This window comes from Mesoplodon bidens (assembly GCF_964165515.1).
Source record: "Mesoplodon bidens genome assembly, chromosome: 3".
Lineage (NCBI taxonomy): Eukaryota > Metazoa > Chordata > Mammalia > Artiodactyla > Ziphiidae > Mesoplodon > Mesoplodon bidens.
In genome coordinates this window covers 61,152,520-61,177,312 of record NC_138178.1, presented here as the reverse complement: position 1 = coordinate 61,177,312, position 24,793 = coordinate 61,152,520, and the positions used below count along the sequence as shown (strand labels likewise).

General features: G+C 36.9%; 1 protein-coding gene across 7 annotated transcripts in view; it reads left to right on the top strand.

The window, feature by feature from the left end:
* The window catches only part of MYO9A (myosin IXA), a 284,585-nt gene that overhangs the window by 114,475 nt on the left and 145,317 nt on the right, over nt 1–24,793 (top strand). For 6 of the 7 annotated variants that reach the window (XM_081228009.1, XM_081228011.1, XM_081228014.1 and 3 more), the window contains 2 exons: nt 7,746–7,941; nt 22,847–22,966. In XM_081228009.1, coding sequence (XP_081084135.1) covers nt 7,746–7,941; nt 22,847–22,966 — 316 coding nt within the window. The remainder of the gene's footprint in view (nt 1–7,745; nt 7,942–22,846; nt 22,967–24,793) is intronic. The other variant, XM_081228012.1, reaches the window with a different exon arrangement.

The window sequence follows — 24,793 nt, the reverse complement described above, 5'->3', positions numbered from 1 at the left end:
TGTATAGCTATAAACTTCCCTCTTAGAACTGATATTTCTGCATCCCATAGGTTTTGGATCGCCGTGTTTTCATTGTCATTTGTCTCTAGGTATTTTTTGATTTCCTCTTTGATTTCTTCAGTGATCTCTTGGTTATTTAGTAACATATTGTTTCGCCTCCATCTGTTTGTGTTTTTTATGTTTTTTCCCCTGTAATTGATTTCTAATCTCATAGCGTTGTGGTCAGAAAAGATGCTTCATATGGTTTCAATTTTCTTAAATTTACTGAGGCTTGATTTGTGACCCAAGATGTGATCTATCCTGGAGAATGTTTTGTGCACACTTGAGAAGAAAGTGTAATCTGCTGTTTTTGGATGGAATGTCCTATAAATATCAATTAAATGTATCTGGTCTACTGTGTCATTAAAGCTTCTGTTTCCTTATTTATTTTCATTTTGGATGATCTGTCCATTGGTAAGTGAGGTGTTAAAGTCCCCCACTATTACTGTGTAACTGTCGATTTCCTCTTTCACAGCTGTTACCAGTTTCCTTATGTATTGAGGTGCTCCTATATTGGGTGCATATGTACTTATAATTGTTATATCTTCTTGGATTGATCCCTTGATCATTATGTAGTGTCCTTCCTTGTCTCTTGTAACATTCTTTATTTTAAAGTCTATTTTATCTGATATGAGTATTGCTACTCCAGCTTTCTTTTGATTTCCATTTGCATGGAGTATCTTTTTCCTTCCCCTCACTTTCAGTCAGTATGTGTCCCTAGGTCTGAAGTGGGTCTTTTGTAGACAGCATAGATATGGGTCTTGTTTTGGTATCCATTCAGCAAGCCTGTGTCTTTTGGTTGGGGCATTTAATCCATTCACGTTTAAGGTAGTTATCGATATGTATGTTCCTATGACCATTTTGTTAATTGTTTTGGATTTGTTTTTGTAGGTCCTTTTCTTCTCTTGTGTTTCCCACTTAGAGAAGTTCCTTTAGCATTTGTTATAGAGCTGGTTTTGTGGTGTTGAATTCTCTTAGCTTTTGCTTGTCTGTAAAGCTTTTGACTTCTCTATTGATTCTGAATGAGATCCTTGCTGGGTAGAGTAATCTTGGTTGTAGGTTCTTCCCTTTCATCACTTTAAGTATATCATGCCACTCCCTTCTGGCTTGTAGAGTTTCTGCTGAGAACTCAGCTGTTAACCTTATAGGAGTTCCCTTGTATGTTATTTGTCATTTTTCCCTTGCTGCTTTCAGTAATTTTTCTTTGTGTTTAATTTTTGCCAGTTGATTACTATGTGTCTTGGCGTGTTTCTCCTTGGGTTTCTCCTGTATGGGACTCTCTGCACTTCCTGGACTTGGGTGGCTGTTTCCTTTCCCATGTTAGGGAAGTTTTCGATTATAATCTCTTCAAATATTTTCTCTGGTCCTTTCTCTCTGTCTTCTCCTTCTGGGACACCTATAATGCGAATGTTGTTGCGTTTAATATTGTCCCAGAGGTCACTTAGGCTGTCTTCATTTCTTTTCATTCTTTTTTCTTTATTCTGTCCCGTAGCAGTGAATTCCACCATTCTGTCTTTCAGGTCACTTATCCGTTCTTCTGCCTCAGTTATTCTCCTATTGATTCCTTCTAATGTAGTTTTCATTTCAGTAATTGTATTGTTCGTCTGTGTTTGTTTGTTCTTTAATTCTTCTAAGTCTTTGTTAAACATTTCTTGCATCTTCTCGATCTTTGCATCCATTTTTTTTCCGAGGTCCTGAATCATCGTCACTATCATTATTCTGAATTCTTTTTTTGGAAGGTTACCTATCTCCACTCCATTTAGTTGTTTTTCTGGAGTTTTATCTTGTTCCTTCATCTGGTACATAGCCCTCTGCCTTTTCATCTTGTGTGTCCTTCTGTGAATGTGGTTTTTGTTCCGCAGGCTGCAGGATTGTAGTTCTTCTTGCTTCTGCTGTCTGCCCTCTGGATGTTGAAACTCTTAACTCCCGTGGAAGGGCATCTTCATAATTTTGCCCATTTCTTTTTTTTTTTATTTTTATAAATTTAATTATTTATTTGTTTTTATTTTTGGCCATGTTGGGTCTTCATTGTTGTGCGTGGGCTTTCTTTGGTCGCGGCCAGCTAGGGCTACTCTTCGTTGTGGTGCGCAGGCTTCTCATTGTCATGGCATTTCTTGTTGTGGAGCCCAGGCTCTAGGTGCACGGGCTTCAGTAGTTGTGGCACGTGGGCTCTAGAGCGCATGCTCAGTTGTTGTGGCGCATGGGGTTAGTTGCTCCGCGGCATGTGGGATCTTCCCGGGCCCGGGATCGAACCGGTGTCTTCTGCGTTGGCTGGTGGATTCTTAACCACTGCACTACCAGGGAAGCCCTTGCCCACTTTTTGTTTGTAATTGATGAGCCCATTACCCTTCAACCAGTTGATGTTTAAGCCTGCCATTTAAGAGAGGTTCTAAGTAATGCAGTGACGATATGGAGAACGGTGGAGCAATACGTTTTCTCATGGATCTTGACGTGAGAGTCAGAGTTAAGATCACTCATTCATTCATCACTGATTCATTTATTCAGGAAGTACTGATATTTATTAAACACAAAACACATGTCAGACCTTGTGCTTGGTGTTCAGAATATCTAGTGAGAAATTAGCAGACATGTTCCTGGCTCTGTATACACATATACACACATATACATATATGCATGTGTGTGTTTAATATAGATAAATGGGGTTATGTGTATAAATAAAGTAATGGGTTTTGTGAGAGAAAGTAGTGAAATAGTGGATTTTGAATTTGTGGATCCATAAACACCTCTTTGAGAAACTTGAAACTTGAGAGATGACCTGAAGTAGATGTTACCTTGGTGAGGGGTTGGGATGGTGAATATTATAGGCCATGAGATAGGACAGAATTTAATATGTTAAAATAATTGAAAACAGGTCAGTGTTACTAGATTATAGTGATCAAGGAAAATAGTGGCATGAAATGAATTCAGAGAATGGACAGCAAGTTAGTTCTTCAGGCCTTCTAGACCAAGTTAAAGGAGTTTGGTTTTTGTTGATATTATTATGAGGAGCTATGAAAAGATTTTTAAGCAGAGGACATGATATGTGTTTTTAAAAGATTGATTTCTTGGAGGAGAAGGAATAGCAGAGGGAGAGATTGGGAGCTGGGAGATGAATTATGTAGCTTTTTAAAATAGTTGAGGTGAAATGTTAAGGTAAACTGGACCACTGAGATGTCAGTAGAGATGGAGGAGATCTAGATGATTATGAGATAGTTTTTGGAGGTACAGTCAGTAAACCTTATTGATGCATTCCAAGTAAGTGATCTCTGGCTATAGCTGATGGGTGAGTTTGAGGTGCTATTTCCTGAGGTGGAAAAGATGGGAAGGAACAGATTTTAGAACAAACGTTAAGAATAACAGAGTAGAGGGCTCCCCTGGTGGCGCAGTGGTTGAGAGTCCGCCTGCTGATGCCGGGGACACAGGTTTGTGCCCCAGTCCGGGAAGATCCCATGTGCCGCGGAGTGGCTAGGCTCATGAGCCATGGCCGCTGAGCCTGTGCGTCTGGAGCCTGTGCTCCGCAACAGGAGAGGCCACAACAGTGAGAGGCCCGCGTACCGCAAAAAAAAAAAAAAAAAAGAATAACAGAGTAGAATGGTGGTTACTAGTGGGTGGGGGAATTGAGGAGATGCTGGCAAAGGATACAGACCTGCAATTAAATTCTGGAGATCTAATGTGCTACATTGTAATTATAGTAAACATTGTATTTATAGTTAACATTGTGATTATAGCATTGTCTTCAAAGTTTTTAAGAGACCAGATCTTAAATGTTCTTCACACAAAACAAAAGAATGATGATTATATGACATAATGGAGGTGTTTGCTAACTCTAAAGTGGTAATCATATTGCAGTATATAAATGTATCACATCAATATTTTGTATACCTTAACCAATGTTGTGTCAGTTATATCTCAATTTAAAAATACAGTCTAAAACAAAAACAAAAAAATGTTCATTCATATTATCAGATAGGCTGAAAGTAAATAAAAGGATGGGAAGAAGACACACCAGGCAAACCCTAACTAAAAGAAAGCTGGTATAATTACATAATTATCAGACAAGATAGACTTTAAGACAAGAATTATTATTAGATATAAAGAAGCACATTTCATAACAATAAAAGGGACCAGTTCAACAGAAGACATATCAAAAGTTATATGTACCTAATGACTTCAGTTCAATTATATAAGCCAAAAGGGGAGCAAAAGTAGAACTAGACAAGTTTACCATCAAAGTTGTAGATTTTAATACGTATCTCTCAGTAACAACAGAATATGCAGACACAAAATCAATAAAAACAGAACAATTGAACAGCAGTACTAAACAACTGACCTAAGTGGCATATCATAACTAGATATTCTTTGCGTGTTTAGAAATTAAGTAAAATTCTTCTAGATAACGCCTGAGTTAAAAAACAAATCACAATTAAAATGATAATATTTTAAACTGAACAGTAATGAAGATAACAACATATCAAAATTTGTAGGATGCATTTAAAGCGATAACTTTAAAAGCATATGTTAGAAAGGAAGACTGGTTGAAAATACACTAGGGAAAGAACAGCAAATTAAACCCCCAAAAGTAGAAGAGGGAAATAATAAAGAGCAGACCAGAAATCAATATTATAGAAAGCAGACATACAGGAGAGAAATTAACAAAGCCAAAAGTGAGTACCTTGAAAGGATAACAGAAAATAATAGAGTTGACCCTTGAACAACATTGGTTTGAACGTGGGGGTCCACTTATACACAAGTGTTTTTCAATAAATAGGTACTGTAGTGCTACCCGATCCACGATTGGTTGAATCCATGGATACAGCACCGTGGATACTATAAAGGGCTGACTATAAAGTTACACAGGTTTTTTAACTGTACGGGTGGGTTGGCCTCCCTAACCCCCATGTTGTTCAAGGGTAAACTGTATAAGTAAAAGGTAATAGAAAATAACTAATGAAAGAAAAAAGAAATTCACAGATTACAGATAGCAGAAATGAATAAGGGGATTTAACTACACACGCTACAGATACTAAAAAGATATGAACTTATTTTGCCAGTAAATTTGACAGCATAAATAAAATGGAAAATTCCATGAAAAATACATTGCCAAAATTGACACTGGAAATATAGGAAAACCTGAAAACCCTATGTCTGTTAAATAATTTGAATCAGTAGTTTAAAACTTTACACAAAGGAAATTCCAGGCCCACATGGTTTCACCGGTGAATGCTTTCAAACATATAAGCAATACTAGTCATGCATTTTCTTTCGAGTTTGAGATACCTTTAAGATGTATAAATGGATCTCAGACATAACAAGAAATATGTGAGCTGGAAATACAGATTTGGGCTTCATCATTTAGATAGTGTTTCAAGTCATAATTATGGTCCAGATCAACTGATACAAGATGATCGAGGAAAAAATATGAGTACACAAGATGAAACCCTAAGAATTTTCAATACAGAACCAACAGTGGGGACTGAGAACGGACTGCACAAGAACTAAGTAGTAAATCACAGTGTGTTGTTATGGAAGCCAATAGAAAAGAGTTTAAAGGATGATGTGATTAGTTTATGAAATATACTTAGAAATCTAGAAATATGAAGACAGAGAGACAAGACCATTACATTTGAAAAAGGAAGGTGTCTTGTCAACATTTGACAGTCCTCATGGAAAAGAAATCTTGAATTTTAGGTTTTATGGTATAGTTATTAATAGGACAGGATGATCTTCGGAGTAGGGCAGACTGATATTTTAGGTCCTATTACTGGTACTTATGTTTGACCTCTGATGAAATTCTCTACCTCTGTTTACTCACCAGTAAAGTGTGGTTTATAATTGATTCCACTTTATTGAGTAATCGTTAGAATTAAATAAGTTACGTATAGTGCTTAGCTTAATGCCTGACATTTGTCTTCCCTCAGTAGGTGTTTACTTCTGCTGGTGATTTGATTTGAAAATTCTTACTCAGTTTTACTAACGTTTATAATATATACGTTTGCTCAAAGGGTACTTAGGGACCAACTTAGCACCAAGACTTTTGGCTTGTTTCCCCTGTTCTCAGGAGAACCAAGAATTACTAGGAAAGGAAAGCCCTAAAGGTAATAGGACAAGTTCAAGCTGCCTTCTGGACATGAGGGTAGATGACGTCTTACTAGGCATGATTCTCACAGAATTCTGAGTTAGAGCTGTTCTGTGAAGCTGCAACGACATGGAGTGTTTTACTCACCAAGTTTTAATCCTTCCATCTGGGTGTGGTTATAGTCAAATGCCTAGACTACACGTATCAGTCTGGGACCTTCTTCCAGGAGTGTTAAGCTTCTTGCCCTCCCTATATTTCTGTGGGTATTTAAACCCATTTTCTTGTGTTCTGTCATCGCCAACCCCCATTGACAGGTGGTTTTAACTGTCTATTTACAGTTCTTAAGTAATCTTATCCAGCTTTAAAAATCTGTATGCTGATGATACCCAAATGCATTTTCTGAAATCTCTGTAAGAATCTAGACAAATATATCCATCTGCCTACTTGATGTCTGTATGCAGACATAGTATACTGGTTATAAGTGGCTGAGTTTGAACCTCTGTTCTTCCAGTTACTGTGTGATAGGAGCCAAGATAGTTAACCTTTCTATGACTCACTTTCCTCATGTATAAAATAGGAATAATAATATCATCTACCTCAAGGAGTTGTTAAGGTGATGAAATGAACTTCAATGAGACAACACATGTAAAATGCTTAGAAGTGTGCCATACACTTAGAAACCTCTCAATAAATGTTACTTGCTATTATCATTATTCTCAGCATCTCAAGCTTCACTTGGACAAAACTTACCTCTTAATCCTCATTTTCTATCCCTATACCTTCTCTCTTCTCTAGTCTTCTCCATATCAGTATATGGTACCTCTACCCACTTTGTTGCTCAAACCCAAAATATAGGTGTTAACCTAATTTCCTCATTCACTCACCATGCCCTAATCCACCAGCAAGTCCTTTGTCCTTACCTCTAAAACATATCCCAAATATGATAACCATTTTCCCTTTCCACTGTAGTCCAAGTCACTGTCAGTTCTTCTTCTGGAATACTGCAGTAGCTGGCCTACCTTTTCCATCTTTGTACAGTTCATTCCCTCTGCACCAACCAGTGATGTTTATAAAACACCAGTTAGCTCATGTCATTATCCTTCCAGTGGCTTTTCTTTACACTTGAATAAAACCCAAACTCCCAGTTCAGGCTTACATAGCCTACATAGCCTATTTATTTGCTTATTCTTCTACCACTCTCACCCTTGCCAAGAATGCTCCAGCCGCTGGTCTTACTGGTTTTCTCCTAACTTGTTCAACTCATTGCCACCTATAGGTAGTAGGTGTTCCCTTTGAAATGCTGTTCCTGGTCTTCTCATTTCTGGCTCCTTTTTGTTATTCAACTCTCTTATCATTTTATGTGATAGTCCTGTAGAGAGTCTCTCCCTGACCAGTGTTTAACAAGCTGCAATAAGATTGTGGAATGCTCATTCTAATTTAAATTAATTATTGAATTAAATAGTTTTAGGGTCAGATGGGACTTTGTAGAGGATATCTATCTGGTCCATTTAGCTGCCTAAAACAGAAGTCACTTCTATAGCCTTATTCAACCACTGTTCATATATGTCACCCATTATCTTCTTGGTTTAATAATTTTTTCAAAAGTAACACTGGTACTTTTTTCATGTAGGATTTCCGGGAAAAAAATACAGATCATATGCGCCCTGACATTGTAGCTCTTCTGAGAAGTAGCAAGAATGCATTTATCTCTGGGATGATTGGAATTGATCCTGTAGCTGTTTTCCGTTGGGCAGTTCTCCGAGCTTTTTTCAGAGCTGTTATTGCTTTCAGGGAAGCTGGGAAAAGACACATTCAGAGAAAAACTGGTAAGCAGTAGACATCAGTATTCTACCATGCTTCTGTTTGTTTTCTTACCATGCCCTAACATCATGTTTCAGATCTAATGAGTTCTGGTGAGTGTATGTGTGTGTATATATATGTTGGTACATTTTTATTAATAAATACTGATAGGAATAATGAGTGTAAAGCACCTGGTATTTATTAGGCATTCAGACATTGGTATGATTTTTAAACAAAAAGTGAAATTATTATTTAATTATATAGAATTTAATATTGATATTTTTCTGTTTTCTTCTTAAGTCCTAGTTTTTACTACAAATGAAACATAATGTGGAAGCATAAATCAGGAGGCAGAAAAATTAAGATGGAGGTAGTATAGTATAGTGGGGTAACCCAACTTTAGTAATCAGTTGTCATCTCTTCTCTTGACTGATTTTGTGACTATTAGCTGTTTTTCTTGGAGTGTAATATCGCCTTCAATATTATGAGGGTAAAATCAGATAATACATGTAAAGTATCTGTTTATGAGGTGTTAATTTTCTTTTCCTCTTACACTTAAGTCAGTTAGCTGGATTTTACTTTAAAAGTTAGGAATGGATAAAACAGGATACTTTTTTTTGTGTGTCTCCTCCTTAAATCATAAAATATTCTCATTTCACATTCTGTAGGAGGAGCATCTCTAAAGCACTTGCTACCTACTTGAAATGACACTGTTGCTTGCTGTAGCTCTAGCCTTAGATAGACCATTGCTGCATAGTGAGGATATTCTAATACATATGTAATTATTTAAAAGAATTTTTTTGGCCAAGAAGCTTCAGCAGAAGTGCAGGAGGACACACTTTGTGCTTTCAGAACTCCTAGACTTACTCATAGGGCTTTTGGGCATGTGCACTAGCAGTAAAACTTTAAATTCAGCTTTTATGTATTTTAAATGAATAAAATATTTTAAAGATTGTATTTCTAAAATGAGAGGCAAAACTAATTGAATTTCATTTCAGTACTTCAGATTATAATGTGTGCAAACTGGCCTTTGCGGATAGAACTATAGTTTTTTTTTTTTAAATAAAAGGAGTATCTTAAAACTGCTTTGCCTTTGCCAAAAATTATTTCTAAGAGGCTATCTTTGCAAAAAGCTTGAAAAAATTTTAAATTGAGGTATAATGGACATATAACATTATATTAGTTTCAGGTATATAACATAATGATTCAATATTTGTGTGTACTGCAAAATGGTACCATCCATTACTATATAAAGTTACAAAACTTTTTTTCTTGTGATGAGAACTTTTACAATTTAACCTCTTGGCAACTTTCAAATATGTACAGTACTGCAATATTATTGACTACAGTTACCAGCAAAAAGCTTTAAGGAAAAGTTTTTTCTTTTAAGATACATTCTTATTTATTACAGTGGTCTTATCAATTATGAAAATTTTGAAAATTGATACATATCCTGCTAAGACATAACTGACTAAGATAAGAAACTTTTCTTATATTTACTATTGAATACATTGCTTTCTGTAAAAGTTATTCACATTGAATGTTACTTTGGCATTTAAAATATTATTTGTGAAAGCTGGTTCTATGTGTATTAGTATTAGTACAAAGACATGCAGTGCTACTAATGATCAACAACTGAAATTATCTTTGATAATTTCTAGATTCTTCTTGTTTTCTAATCTAGTTTTGCTTTCTGGCCAGCATAGAGCTTCCACATAATAAACTCTTTTTGAAAACTCTTTTATACTGGGATATAACATGTATACAGAAAAGTGCACAAAACAAAACATATAGCTCAGTGAATTATCACAAAGTGAAAACACCCCTGGAACTATCTTCTAGGTTAGGAAAGAGAATATTACCAACATGCTAGAAGTCCCCCTTGCATAAACTTTTAAAATTTCACTTTTTATCAAGAAAAAAAAAAACAATAGTTCATTTGCATTTTGAGGCAGTGACTGAGCAGGTTTGTTACAGAGAATAATTGTATTACAGCATATTAGTGTCAGTGCCAAAATTTAGCATTTTTCCTCCCTCTGCACCACTTACCACCTGCTGTTTTCTGGTGGGTTTAGGATAAACGGCTATTATAAAATTAGAACACTGTAGTATTGCAAAACAAAAACTAACAGAGTAACTGTGAAAATGAACTAAGTAGTAGATGCAGAACTCTTATAATGACCATAAGTAGTATGCAAACATATCAACGTGAAACAGGAATTGGAGATTATTTAAGCAGAAGTAGAATATATGAAAGGCAGAAGGTAACCCAGTTCAGATCTTGAATGAGAGTAAGAAGAGGTCAAAGATAATATTTCTAATGAAGAAAGAAGATGTAGACTGCAGAAGTGCAATATATTTTCACTTCCTTTAAGAAATAAGATATTTCACTGGACTCTTAGCTGATTGTCAACAAATACCTTGATGGTGAACCAAAAAAATCCTGGATTTTCTTAAGGAATTCCCTAACATTCTTTTTCTTCATCAAGCCAACTGAGCCCAAATGAGAATATCAAATTTAAATCTACTTTTGACTGTTATTTTTTCTTTTTTATAGACTTTCAAATTAGAGGGCACAGTGCCATTTTAAGGTCTTTAAATAAAAATTAATTCAACTTATTCCTTTTAAGAATAAATTTGTTATAGTTGTGGTATGTTATAGCGGGGGCAGGTTATCAGGAAACCATAAAATGTTCTTAGTAGAGTCATATAAATAGGCATTCTGAGTGAAGCTACATGTTGGCCCTGCTGGGAGGTGGAATTAAAAATGGTAATGATTTTTCTGGTCAGCAGTGAGGTATTGGAGTACAGGTATTCCAGTGGTAGCATCCACCTTGCCTCTGATTTACTCCTCCTGAATAAGAAAGAGCCTGGACTAGAAAGTACAGGGGAGATCATAACTTGACCATAAATTATACAGTATGCAGATGTGAGTGCAGTGATGCTTATTTTGTTCTTTTGGAGTTACATAAAAGTATAGCCAAAGAGGAATTTTAATCCATCTAAAAAGGCTAGGCAGAGACAGCGAATTCAGCTGTGGCATTGGCATAAGAGGCAAGAACGAGGGGCTTCCCTGGTGGTGCAGTGGTTAAGAATCCACCTGCCAATGCAGGGGACATGGGTTCGATCCCTGGTCCGGGAAGATCCCACATACTGCAGAGCAGCTAAGCCTGTGCAACACAACTACTGAGCCTGCGAGCCGCAACTACTGAAGCCCACGCACCTAGAGCCCGTGCTCTGCAACAAGAGAAGCCACTACAATGAGAAGCCTGCGCACCACAATGAAGAGTAGGCCCCGCTCACCACAACTAGAGAAAGCCTGCACGAAGCAACGAAGACCCAACGCAGTCATTCATTCATAAATAAATAAATAAATAATAATAATAATAATAATAATAAAAGGCAGGAACGAGAGTCCAAAGTGTCATTTGGTTCCTTAATCTACAGGGAGAAAAGCTGAAGCCATTCATATAGTGTCTGCAGATAGAGAGCTTTAATGGTTCCCACATAAACTGTTCCTCTTCCCCATCCCACACAATGGACTCCATAAGTCTAATGTGCTCCCATTTGTTTTTGCAAGTGGGAGAAGGATTCCAGTGACCATCTATTTCCAGAAATGACCAGGTACTAAAACTAATTTAGATATCACCTAAACAGGGTCTAGGATCTCTATGCAGTACTCTATCCATAATTCTACCCAGTACTTAAGACAATTAAGAGCATTTTTGTTAACAAACAAAACCCTGACCATTATTTATAAATCAATTCTGTATCAGGCACTATGGTGTGGTGAATAAGAGTAAGGGTTTTAGATTAAATGTCAATGAAACGGTAGAGTAAGGACCTCTGAAAGTTCTCTCTTCCATAAAAGCAACAAGAACACTTGCAAAAATTGTCAGAATAACTTTGCTGGAGCTCCGTGAATTCATCAAAGGCCTTCAGTAATCTGGGAAGTACATATACAAGAAAAAAGGCTGAATATTGATAATGACAGTGCACTTTGTAGTGTTTTAACTTGCACTACTCACCTCCCTCCCTCCCAAGCTCTACGGTAGCCTTGAAAATCAATAGCCTGGAAGCACAATGAAAATCAGCAGTGTGACAACCCCTGGAGGGAACAGAGGGGGGCTGGCGCTCCTTCAAAGCCCCATTCCCAGAGAATATTCAACTTATTTGGTAGTTCCCTGGAAGACCCCACTTACAAGGCTATCTTTTATCCTGACTTGGAGCTTGCCCAGTATGAATAACCTTTTACCTAGGGGTTTTGTCCAAAACAATCAGAAGCAGTTGTTGAACATTGCAACTTTCTGATGCAGTAGATAACAGCTGGGGCAAAAACTAACCAAAACATTTGAAAGGAAAAGCTGGAGAATGAAGTTTCCATAACGGCTATGAAAAGTTCCCATATATTCATGGGAATCTAGATAGCTATGCACATGCATAGGACTGTATACGTGCCCAGGGCTATGCATATGCTCAGTAAAGACCTGAGGATATCCTGATTTCTTACGTCAGGATAACCTTCAGATTCTGTGCAAGCAGGACAAGGCTAAGTTGTAAACTGCCTAGCTGAGTGTTGAAGGTATGCACCAACATACACACTCCGTGACCCTTGACAAAAACTGGGAGAATTAGTGGTTTCAGGCATGTAAAGATACCTGCCTTCAATCAATAGCTGACATTTAAGCTAACTGAGCAGAGATTTCCATGGTCAACTGTGACAAACTTTACAGAATTAGTTCAGGAAAGTCCTAAACAAATAGTAGCAACTGTAAAAAACAGCAACAACAGCAAATCCTGGGAAGAGAATTTTCAGAGTTGCCATGTTATGTAACTACCCCTGAAAAAATCCAGACATTGATATTACTAGACAAAGTCTTTAAACTATTTTAAATATATTTAAAGACTTAAAGGTAGCTATATCTAAAGAACAAAAGGAGAGTATGAGAACAGTGTCTCACCAAATGGAGAATATCAATTTTATACACACACACACACACACACACACACACACATCAATTTTGAAGTGGAAAAAAATGTACAATAACTGAAATGAGAAATTCAGTAGAAGAGTTCAGCAGCAGGTTTGAATAAGCAGAAGCCAGAATCGGGTGAACGTGAAGACAGATCAGTTGAGATGATCTGGCTAAGGAACAGGAATAATAAAGAATGAAGAAAAATAAACGGAGCTTCTAGACTTGTGGGACACCATGAGGCATATAAACTTCTGAGAGTCCAGAAGGAAAGGAGGGAAAGGGAAAGAAAGAATATTTCAAGAAATAATGGCTAACACCTCCTCAAATTTGCTGAGAAAATTAATCTACACATCTAGCAAGCTCAACAAACTACAAGGTGGGTGAATTCAAAGAGATTCAAACTTAGATATATCATAATTAAACTGTCTAGAGGTAAAGAGAGAATATTGAAAGCAGCAAGAGAAAAATGATTCATCATGCACAAAGTGTACTCAGTAAGATTAAAAGTTGATTCATCATTAGAAAGCATTGAGGCTAGAGGACAGCAACTTGGCATATTCAAAGTGCTGAAAGAAAAAAACATTGTCAATCAAGAATTCTGTATTCACTAAAACTGTCCTTCAAAATGAAATTATGACATTCCCAGATAAACAGATCCTGAGCGACTGTTACTAGCTGCCCCACAAGAAATATTAAAGGGAGTTCTTCTGGCTGAAATGAAAGGTCACTAGACAGTAGCTCGAAAGCACATGAAATAATAAAGAGCACCATTAAAGGCAGCTATAGAGTTAAATATAAAAGATAGTAAAAATGTATTTTTTACATTTTGTAACTTTTTTTTCCTCCGATGTGATTTAAAAGACAACTGTGAAAAAGCAATAATTATAAATCTCTCTTGGAGGGCATGCCATTTTAAAGATGTAATTTTGCATGACAATAACAGCATAAAGAAGGAGGAAGGGAATGAAGCTATATGAGGAAAGTTTTTATATACTATTGAAATTAAGTAGCTTTTAATCTAGATTAGATTGTTGTAAATTAAGATGCTAATTTTAATTCCCTTGGCACCTGTTAAGAAAATAACTAAAAAATAATATAGTAAAAGAAATGACCAGAATATTAAAATAGTATACTAGAAAACATCTTTTCAACACAAAAGAAGAGAGTAATGAAAGAAAAGAGGAACAAAAATAATATGTCTTACAGTATATGTGGAAACTAAATAACACATTTCTTAATAACCAATGGGACAAAGAAGAAATCATAAGGGAAATTAGAAAATAGTTTGAAATGAATAGAACAAAATATACATGCATATCTTATGGGCTACAGCTAAAACAGTGCTTAGAGGGAAATTTATTTCTCCCTTAGAGAAATTTATCTCTATTAAAAAAAAAAGAATATCTCAAATCAATAACTTAATGCCCCACCTTAAGATTCTAGGGAAAAAGGGAAAACTAAACCCAAAGCAAGCAGTAGGAAGGACATATAAAGAGTAGATCTGAAATAAATAAAATAGAGTAGAAAACAATAAAGAAAACAAATAAAACTGAAAGGTACTTCTTTAAAAAGGTAAACGAAATTGACAAACCTTGAGGTAGACAGACCAAGAAGAGGAGAGAGGAGACTCAAATTACTAATTTGGGGAAAGAAAGGAGGGTGTTGCTGCTGAACTGATGGAAATAAAAAGGATTATAATACTATTAACAGTTGTATGTCAACAAATTAGAACCTAGTGGAAATGGAAAAATTCCTAGAAATATGCTAACAGCCTATACTGACTCCAGAAGAAATAGAAAGTCTGAAAAGGCCCGTTACAAGAAAAGAGGTTGAATTAGTTATGAAAAAAAATCTTCCCACAAACCAAGGAACAGTGAATTCACTGATAAATTTTATCAAATACTTAATGAAGAATTAACACCAATCCTTTATAAACTCTTCCAAAAACAGACGATAAGGGAATACTTTCATTCTCAATCTGTGAGGCCAGTATTACCAGCATACCAGATAAGACATCACAAAAATGAAAACCACAAACCAATATCCCTCAACAAAAATCCTCAACAAAATCCTTGCAGACTGAGTCCAGCAATATGTAAAAAGTATTTTACACCATTATCTAGTGGAATTTACCCAGGAATGCAAGGTTTGTTCACCTTAGAAAACTCAAATCAATGTAATACACCACATTGATAGACTAAAGGGCAAAAATCAGATCATCACCTCAATAGACACAGAAGAGGCACTTGACAGACACGAATACCTTTTCATATTTTTCATCATAAAAATGCTGAACAAATTAGCAATAGAAGGGGACTTCCTCAATCTGATAAGGGGACCTGTGAAAAACCCAAAGGTTATATCATTCTTGATGGTGAATGACTGAATACTTTTCCCTTAAGATCAGAAACAAGACAGGATATCTGTTTTCACCTCTTTTATTTAACATTGTCCTAGAAATCCTGGTAAGAGTAATTCAGGCAAGAAAAAGAAAAGATATCCAAATTGGAAAGGAAGAAACCATTTTGTTTGTAGATGACATATTTTGTGTAAAACTTCCTAAGGAATCCACAAAAAAATCTACTAGAGATAAAAAATGAGCTCGAGTTGCAAGACACAATGTCAACATGCAAAATTGGTTGTATTTCTAGACATTAACAGTAAACAACCTGAAAACAAAACTAAGTTGGTGCTTCAGTTACAAGAGCACCAACAAGTATAAAATTCTTACTAATAAATTTAACAAAAGAATTGCAAGACTTGTTCACTGAAAGTATAAAATATTATTGGAAAAACTTAAAGAATACTGCAATAAATGGAAAGATATTCTATGTTTATGTATTGGAAGGCATAGTTAAGATGGCAATACTGGATCTACAGATTCAGCATAGTCCTGTCAAAACCACAGCTACCTTTATGCAGATATTGATAAGCTAATCCTAAAATTGATACGTAAAGGAATCCAGAAATGCAAGAAGGACAAAAATTGGAGGATTCACATTTCCCAGTTTGGATTAGGCAGTGGATTCTTAGGTATGACAGGATTAGGTATAAAGCACAAGCAACCAAAGAAAAAATGGATAAATTAGACTTCATCAAAATTAAAAACTTTTGTGCCTCAAAGGATACTATTTTTTTTTAAATTTATTTATTTTTGGTTGTGCTGGGTCTTCGTTGCTGTGCGCGGGCTTTCTCTAGTTGCGGCAAGTGGGGGCTACTCTTTGTTGCAGTGAGCGGGCCTCTCAATGCAGTGGCTTCTCTTGTTGCAGAGCACAGGCTCTAGGGCTCACGGGCTTCAGTAGTTGCGGCGCAAGGGCTCAGTAGTTGTGGCTCGTGGGCTCCAGAGCGCAGGCTCAGTAGTTGTGGCGCACGGACCCAGTTGCTCCACGGCATGTGGGATCTTCCCGGACCAGGGCTCGAACCCGTGTCCCCTGCACCGGCAGGCGGATTCCCAACCACTGTGCCACCAGGGAAGCCCTCAAAGGATACTATTAAGAGAGTGAAGGGACTTCCCTGGTGGCGCAGTGGATAAGACTCCACGCTTCCAATGCAGGGGGCCCGGGTTTGATCCCTGTTCAGGGAACTAGATCCCACATGCATGCCACAACTAAGGAGCCTGTGAGCTGCAACTGAGGAGCCCACGTGCTGCAACTAAGGAGCTGGCGAGCCGCAACTAAGGAGCCCACAAGCTGCAACTAAGGAGCCTGCCTGCTGCAACTAAGACCTGGTGCAACCAAATAAATAAATATATTTTTTAAAAAGTGAAATGACAACTCACAGAATGATAGAAGATATTTATAAATCATGTATCTAATAAGGAACTGGTATCTAGAATATATACAATTCTTGCAATTCAGTAGTAAAAAACTAATAACCCAATTAAAAAATGGGCAAAGGATGTGAAAAGACATTTCTCCAAAGAAGATATGCAAATGGTCAATAAAAAACATGAAAAGATGGTCAATATAATTTGTCATTAGGGAAATGCAAATTGAAACCACAGTAAGATACAACTTCACATCTACTAAGATGGTTACAATAAAATAGACAGGTAATAACAGATGTTGGTAATAAGGATGTGGAGAAATTGGAAGCCTCACATGCTGCTGGTGAAAATTTAAAATGGTGCAGCCACTTTGTAAAACAGCCTTGGTAGTTACACTTCACCCAGCAGTTCCACTCTTAGGTAGATACTTAAAAGAATTGAAAGCAGGTGTTCAAACAAAAACTTGTACTTGATGATCTTAGCAACATATTCATAATAGCCAAAAGGTAGAAACGACTCAAATGTTCATCAGCAGATGACTGGATAAACAAAATGTGGTATATCCATACAATGGAATGCTATTTTGTCACATAAATGAATGAGGTACTAGTACATGCTATAACATGGGTGAACCTTGAAAGCATTTTGTTAAGTGAAAGCATAAGACACAAAAGGCCACATACTGTATGATTTCATTTATATGAATTTTCTAGAATAGGCAAATCTGTTGAGAAAGAATGTAGATTAGTGTTTGCTCAGGGCAGACAGGGAGATAAAAAGGGGAGTGATAGTTTAAAGTACAGAGTTTCTCCCTAAGGACTCCACAAAAAAACTACTAGATCTAATAAATGAATTCAGCAAAGTAGCCGACGTGCAGCCTCAGCACTTGTGGCTCACGGGCCCAGTTGCTCCATGGCATGTGGGATCTTCCCAGACCAGGGCTCGAACCTGTGTCCCCTGCATTGGAAGGCAGATTCTCAACCACTGCACCACCAGGGAAGCCCCATCAGTTGTATTTCTTTACACTAACAATGAAACATCAGAAAGGTAATGTTAAAAAAAACCCCAAAAAACTGGGACCTCCCTGGTGGTGCAGTGGTTAAGAATCCACCTGCCATTGCAGGGGACACGGGTTTAAGCCCTGGTCTGGGGAGATCCAGCATGCCACGGAGCAACTAAGGCCATGTGCCACAACTACTGAGCTTGTGCTCTAGAGCCCGTGAGCCACAACTACTGAGCCCTTGTGCCACAATTACTGAAGTCCACATGCCTAGAGCCCGTGCTCCACAAGAGAAGCCACTGCAGTGAGAAGCCTGCACACCACAACAAAGAGTATCTCCCCTCTCCACAACTGGAGGAAGCCCGTGTGCAGCAACGAAGACCCAATGCAACCAAAAATAAATAAATAAATAAATAAATAAATAAATAAATTTATCTTAAAAAGCCCCAAATACCTTTTAAAATTGCACCAAAAGAAAAGTATCTAGGAATAAACCTGACCAAGGAGGTGAAAGACTTATATACTGAGAACTATAAAACATTAATAAAGGAAATAAAAGAGGATTCAAAGAAATGGAAAGATAGCCCATGCTCTTGGATTAGAAGAATTAATACAGTTAAAATGGCAATACTACCCAAAACAATCTACAGATACAATGAGATCCTGTCAAATTATCCATGACATTTTTCACAGAACTAGAACAAATATCCAAAAATTTATATGGAATCATGAAAGACCCAGAATTGCTAGAGCAATCCTGAGGAAAAACAACAAAGCAGGAGGACTTCCCTGGTGGCACAGTGATTAAGAATCCATCTGCCAGTGCAGGGGACACAGGTTCAAGACCTGGTCTGGGAAGATCCTGTATGCTGCCGAGCAACTAAGCCCGTGTGCCACAACTACTGATCCTGCACTCTAGAGCCCATGAGCCACCGCTGCTGAGCCCACATGCCACAATACTGGGGCCCGTGTGCCTCGAGCCTGTGCTCTGCAACAAAGACAAGCCACCGCAATGAGAGGCCTGCGCACTTCAGCAAAGGGTGGCCCCCATTCAATGCAACTAGAGAAAGCCCATGCGCAGCAATGAAGACACAATGCAGACAAAAATAAATATTAATTAATTAATTAATTAAAAAAAACCCAAAACAGGAAGCATAACTCTTCCAGACTTCAGACAATACTACAAAGTTACAGTAATCAAAACAATGTGGTATTGGTACAAAAACAGGCATACGGATCAATGGTACAGAATAGAGAGCCCAGAAATAAACCCATACACCTATGGTCAATTAATCTTCAACAAAGGAGGCAAGAATATAAAATGGGAAAAAGACAGTCTCTTCATCAAGTGGTGCTGGGAGAGTTGGACAGCTGCATGTAAATCAGTGAAGTTAGAACACACCCTCACACCATGCACAAAAATAAACTCAAAATGTCTTAAAGACTTAAACATAAGACATGACAGTATAAAACTCCTAGAAGAGAGCAAAGGCATAACATTCTCTGACATAAATCATACCAATGTTTTCTTAGGTCAGTCTCCCAAGGCAATAGAAATAAAAACAAAAATAAACAAATGGAACCTAATCAAACTTACAAGCTTTTGCACAGCAAAGGAAACCATAAAAAAACAAAAAGACGACCAATGGAATGGGAGAAAATATTTGCAAATGATGCAACAGACAAAGGCTTAATCTCCAAAGTATACAAACAGCTCATACAGCTCAACAACAACAAAACAACAACCCAATTGAAAAATGGGCAGAAGGGCTTCCCTGGTGGCTCAGTGGTTGAGAGTCCGCCTGCTGATGCAGGGGACGTGGGTTTGTGCCCCGGTCTGGGAAGATCCCACATGCCGCGGAGTGGCTGGGCCCGTGAGCCATGGCCGCTGAGCCTGCATGTCCGGAGCCTGTGCTCCGCAGTGGGAGAGGCCACAACAGTGAGAGGCCCGTGTACCGCCAAAAAAAAAAAAAAAAAAAAAAGGCAGAAGACCTTAATAGACATTTCTCCAAAGAAGACATACAGATAGCCAGTAGGCACATGAAAAGATGCTCAGCATCACTAATTATTAGAGAAATGCAAATCAAAACTACAATGAGGTACCACCTCATGCCGGTCAGAATGGTCATCATTAAAACATTTACAAATAACAGTGTTGGAGAGAGTGTGGAGAAAAGGAAACCCTCCTACACTGTTGGTGGGGATGTAAGTTGGTACAGCCACTATGGAAAACAATATGGAGGTTCCTCATAAAACTAAAAATAGAATTACCATGTGATCCAGCAGTCCCACTCCTGGGATCATTACTTGATTGACTTTGGGAGGGGTAGGGGTGGTATTTACCAGAAGGGAATGAAATAACTTGCTGAGGTGATGGAAATGTCCTGTATCTTGATTGAGGATTATATGATAAAACTATTTGTTTAAGCTCATCAAACTGTATACTTGAGATTAGTGGAGTTTACTGTATGTGAAATATACCTTTAAAAAATGGCCCTAAGGCCTGGGAGCTGGCATTACAGAAACTATTATAGGATCAGAGACATGGCTTCAGGTTTCAATGATACAGTGGAGCTGGGATTGAGCCCCTGTTTTATATGGTGTAGGAGCTTCAAAGAGCTTGAACTCTTCTGTCACTGAAAAGATAATTGTAAAACTCTGTCTGTTGGCCTTGACTAGAAGAACAAGAAGAATCATATCAGTGTATGTTAGTCCTTAGATAAAGTTTGAAAAAAAAGTTGCCTAAAAAAATTAGTGCCCCATATCTTCTTCACCATGTGAGAGAATTTATACTGTTTGTTTGGTGCATAATCTCAAACTAAGAAATTATCAAAACTAGGCTAGGAACTTAGCATAAGCAAACACTAAATAAACCTCTTTTAAGAGTTTGAGACTCCACTGAAAACGTACTTATAAAATCATCCTAGGAAACCAAACCACCTTGACAGGGAGTTAGTACACACACAAAGGAGTATCACTTTAAGGTTTGGAAATAGTATTATAGTCTGTAAAGCAGTGTTTAAAATTGTTAAAGAGTTAAAGGAACGCATAGAAAGCAGAATGAAAGAACAGAAGTTAAAAAAATAACAAAACCCTAAGTTACAGGTATGATGATGAGATACAAAACAGTCGGTGAGACACAAAACAGTCACAGATATAAAATTACCCATATCCAAATGGCATTGCCACAATTTATTTAGATAAAATAGAAAATTGAGTACAGAGGCTGTAGTCAAGTTGAGCGAGTTTTAATTTAAGATTACATAATAATTTACTATATTTAATATTCTGAACTCATATAAAATACTTTAATACCATAATCTTCTTAAAATTATTTCTGACTAACAATATATCATTAGCTATTGAAGGGCCTGAAAGTCTGTTGATAACTTTCAAAAATTACAATTTGGATGGAGTATGAGTAGAACTCACCAGGTGGTTTTTTCCTCAAATGGTCCCCCTCAACTGATGGCTTACCCTAACCCCTAGTCCCCACCCTGTTACTAACCAAGTGCAGCCTCATCTGAGCCTAAGCATTCCTTCCCCCCCACAAGAGTCCTATGAAGGAGGGGATTATTGAGAATAGAATATTTTTATTGAGGTATCTTTTGACTAAGAAATGATGGTAATACTTGTCTCTTCTTGAAACATTGAACATATACAGCTATGGACTCTCTGTACTGGATAAATGAGATAGTGTTTTATTAGCTTACTTTTTAATTATAGGATATGAAATGTTTTTTTTAACTTTACAAAAGCCTGATATAGATATAGATAGATATCAGATATCTGTTTCTATATCTATCTGTCTATCTATAATCTGATGTTATGGTATCATGAGATTCTGTCTCTTTAACTAAAACGTGGATCCCTATTCTCTGGATGTAGATATTCAGTTTATGGAATTATAGTTTGGTTAAACCATGCAAACCTCTTTGAATTACTCTGCTTCTGTTTAACTTTTTAAATGATTCTGCCTTGAGATCTATTCATAGATAGTATCTTATTCCTAATTATACAGTAAATATGTACTAATGGAACTTTAGTTCATAATTATGTGTTGCTTTATTTGCCTCCATCTATTGTTAAACTATTCACTTTTATTTTATTTTATTTTTATTTATTTATTTATTTTTTGTGGTATATGGGCCTCTCAGTGTTGTGGCCTCTCCCATTGCGGAGCACAGGCTCCGGACCCGCAGGCTCAGCGGCCATGGCTCACGGGCCCAGCCGCTCCGCGGCATGTGGGATCTTCCCGGACCAGGGCATGAACCCGCGTCCCCTGCATCGGCAGGCGGCCTCTCAACCACCGCGCCACCAGGGAAGCCCTCACTTTTATTTTTTAAAGGCAAACCTACATACATTTGAACTTCATGTCCTAACTCTAGAGATGTTCTTGTGTAAATGATACTTGGCTCCTCCCAAACCTGGAAAACCTGAATTCTCTTTTAAATACATTTATTCCTAATATTTGTGGTACAATCTTCCTTCCCTCTTTACTGCTCAAGTGTCTCACTGTTTCAGTAGCACTAATCTGGGGCTTTGTTCCTTACTTGAATGTACTCTGGTTCCTTTCCTCCCAATAATTGATTCTGACAGATTTTCCAGCTTTGTTTTCAGATTTATAAGTACAGAAGTGCTGCTGGGTTTTCCTGCTCTCTAGTGCTTTTCTTCCTACTCTTTCAACATTGACACACTTGGAATTCCTACAAGTGTGGTTAATTGCGAGATTTGTGAACCTTTAACTTTTGGTAAATTATTTTGGGTATATTTCTCTTTGGGGTTCCATCAGAAACAATGTTTCTTGCATTGTTGCCAACTCTATGCTAATTATATTTCAGACCTGATAAAAATGAGTCCATTAAAAAAAAGACACCATACAACTGTTTTCGAAATTTCCCTGGTATTTTAAATTAAAATTTTTTAGTATAATGTTAACTCACAACACTTTTGAGTACTGAAAAAGGATACTTTTGAATACCTGGACAGGACCTTTATTTTTTCTTATTGTTTTTGTGTAATTTCCTCAAATTAATTGGAAAAATTATTCATATTTAACCCCAATTATTTGATACATTTTTATTTACTATTAAGATAGTTGGCAGCACTGTCCTTGATTCTCTATTGGTTTGGGCTTATATAATGTCTTTTTCTTTTCTCCATTTTTTGTTTTTCTTTTGCTTCCTAAGGACATGATGATGCAGCGCCATGTGCAGTTTTGAAAAGTATGGATAGTATTAGCTTTCTCCAACACCCAGTCCACCAGAGGAGCTTAGAGATTCTGCAGAGGTGCAAGGAAGAGAAGTACAGTAAGGCTGCAAATCCTGATAAATAAACTCTGTGTCATCACATCCATTTGGAAATGGAAACCAGGAGCATTCTACACCTGGGTGGGACGTAAATAGCTTAGGCGATGTGACCTCTATAATCCTTTGACCAGTGAGTCTCAGGATACTTCCATTGAGACTTTCATTGTTTTTTTTGAAAAAGTTGATATACCTGTTCTTTTAACTTGGATGACTTTTAACTTGGATGACTATTTGTGATCCTTGAGCTGTTAATTATACTTGGTTACAGACTTTGAATTGGTTTCTGCTTTTGACTTTAAAGTATCCAAGTGATGGGTAAAAATGAATAATGATTTTTTCCTGTTGGTTTTTTTTTCAACTTTATTGAAATCTAATTGAGGTAGTGTAAACTGCATGCCAAAGCATACAGTTTGGTAAGTTTTGACATATATGAACTCATCACAATCAAGATAATTAACATATCTAACACTGCCAACAGTTTCCTCTGTCTCTTGAGAATTCCTGCTGATTTTTATGCTAATTTACACTTGAATTTTAACATCAGCAATATTGCTTTCACTGGCAAATTCACTTAGTTTGACTATAGTTCTCCTATCAGATTTTATCATGTCTGATTTAGAGCAAAGCCACCAGTTAATGTTTTGTCTAAGGAAGAATGACAGAATCATAGAGGGTGTTCTCTTGTTTTGTTTGTTTGTTTGTTTTTTATAAAATTGGTGTAAAATGATGCCCTTGGTCTCCATTTTCTCCTTTTCTATTTGTTGTACTCATTCTGCATGAAAATGGTTCTTTTGCTTGTTGTGGGAAAACAGTTGTTTGGCTACTGCTATTGCTATAGTGAGAATAAAAGGATCCTTCAGAATACTCAAAGCCTAACTCAGCAATTTGCATATAATGGACTAAATTACTTATGTAGTCTGTTCTGAGCTTTTTACAAATCACAGATTTACTTTGCTAACTTCACAGTTCTGTGACTGAAATTCCATGGAATATTAGTATTTAATTATCAGTGAAAGGAGAATATAAGTAGAATTCCTAAGAGCAAATGTTGTGGGTTCTTTCTTCAGTTCTTACTTATGCTGTCTTGGTATAAGAAAATGTGTAATGCATTTTGAAAAATGTTAAAATATTTTCTCATTTTAGAAGAATGAAGGTAAGTATTGTGTTTAAAAAAGACATCTTCAAATGTTGCTCTTAATTATTGCTATGGTTTCTGAAAGGTATACAAGTACTTATTCCAAATATCCATCTTCCTTTTCTTAATCTTTTAATTCATGGGACATGATTGAAAACAGTCTACAAATCTTTTGGAGGGAACTTAATTCTTTTTAACTTTTAAATAATTGGAAGTAGTTTATTTGCTTCGTTGATTTTCATGACTCTCAGCCTGACAACCCCAGGCCTAATTGTATTCCAGTTAGGTATATATGGGTGTAGAATAGGAAGGCAAGGGTTTCAGCAGCAGCTACATGAGGATATTGTACATTGTACACATGCACATTTATTTCTACATTTGTGGAAGCTGGGCTTTTCCATTACTTTAGGTAGTTTATTTTCCATTATAGTACTACCAATAATTAAAATTTTATAATATATAAAATGATAAATTCAAGTTTGGGAGATTGTTTTTAAAAAACCGGGGGACTACTAGCCTTAGGTAATAGTAGTGGTGAATTGATGAGGTGAATGAACCCTGCCACAGGTAACAATGATAAACCCTGGAAAAAAATTAAGGTAACATTATTTGAAAGCACTGGAAAAGAGATAAAAAAATACTAACAGACCCCAAAAGACCAAAAATAAGCACAGAAACTAGTGGGGAGTTTA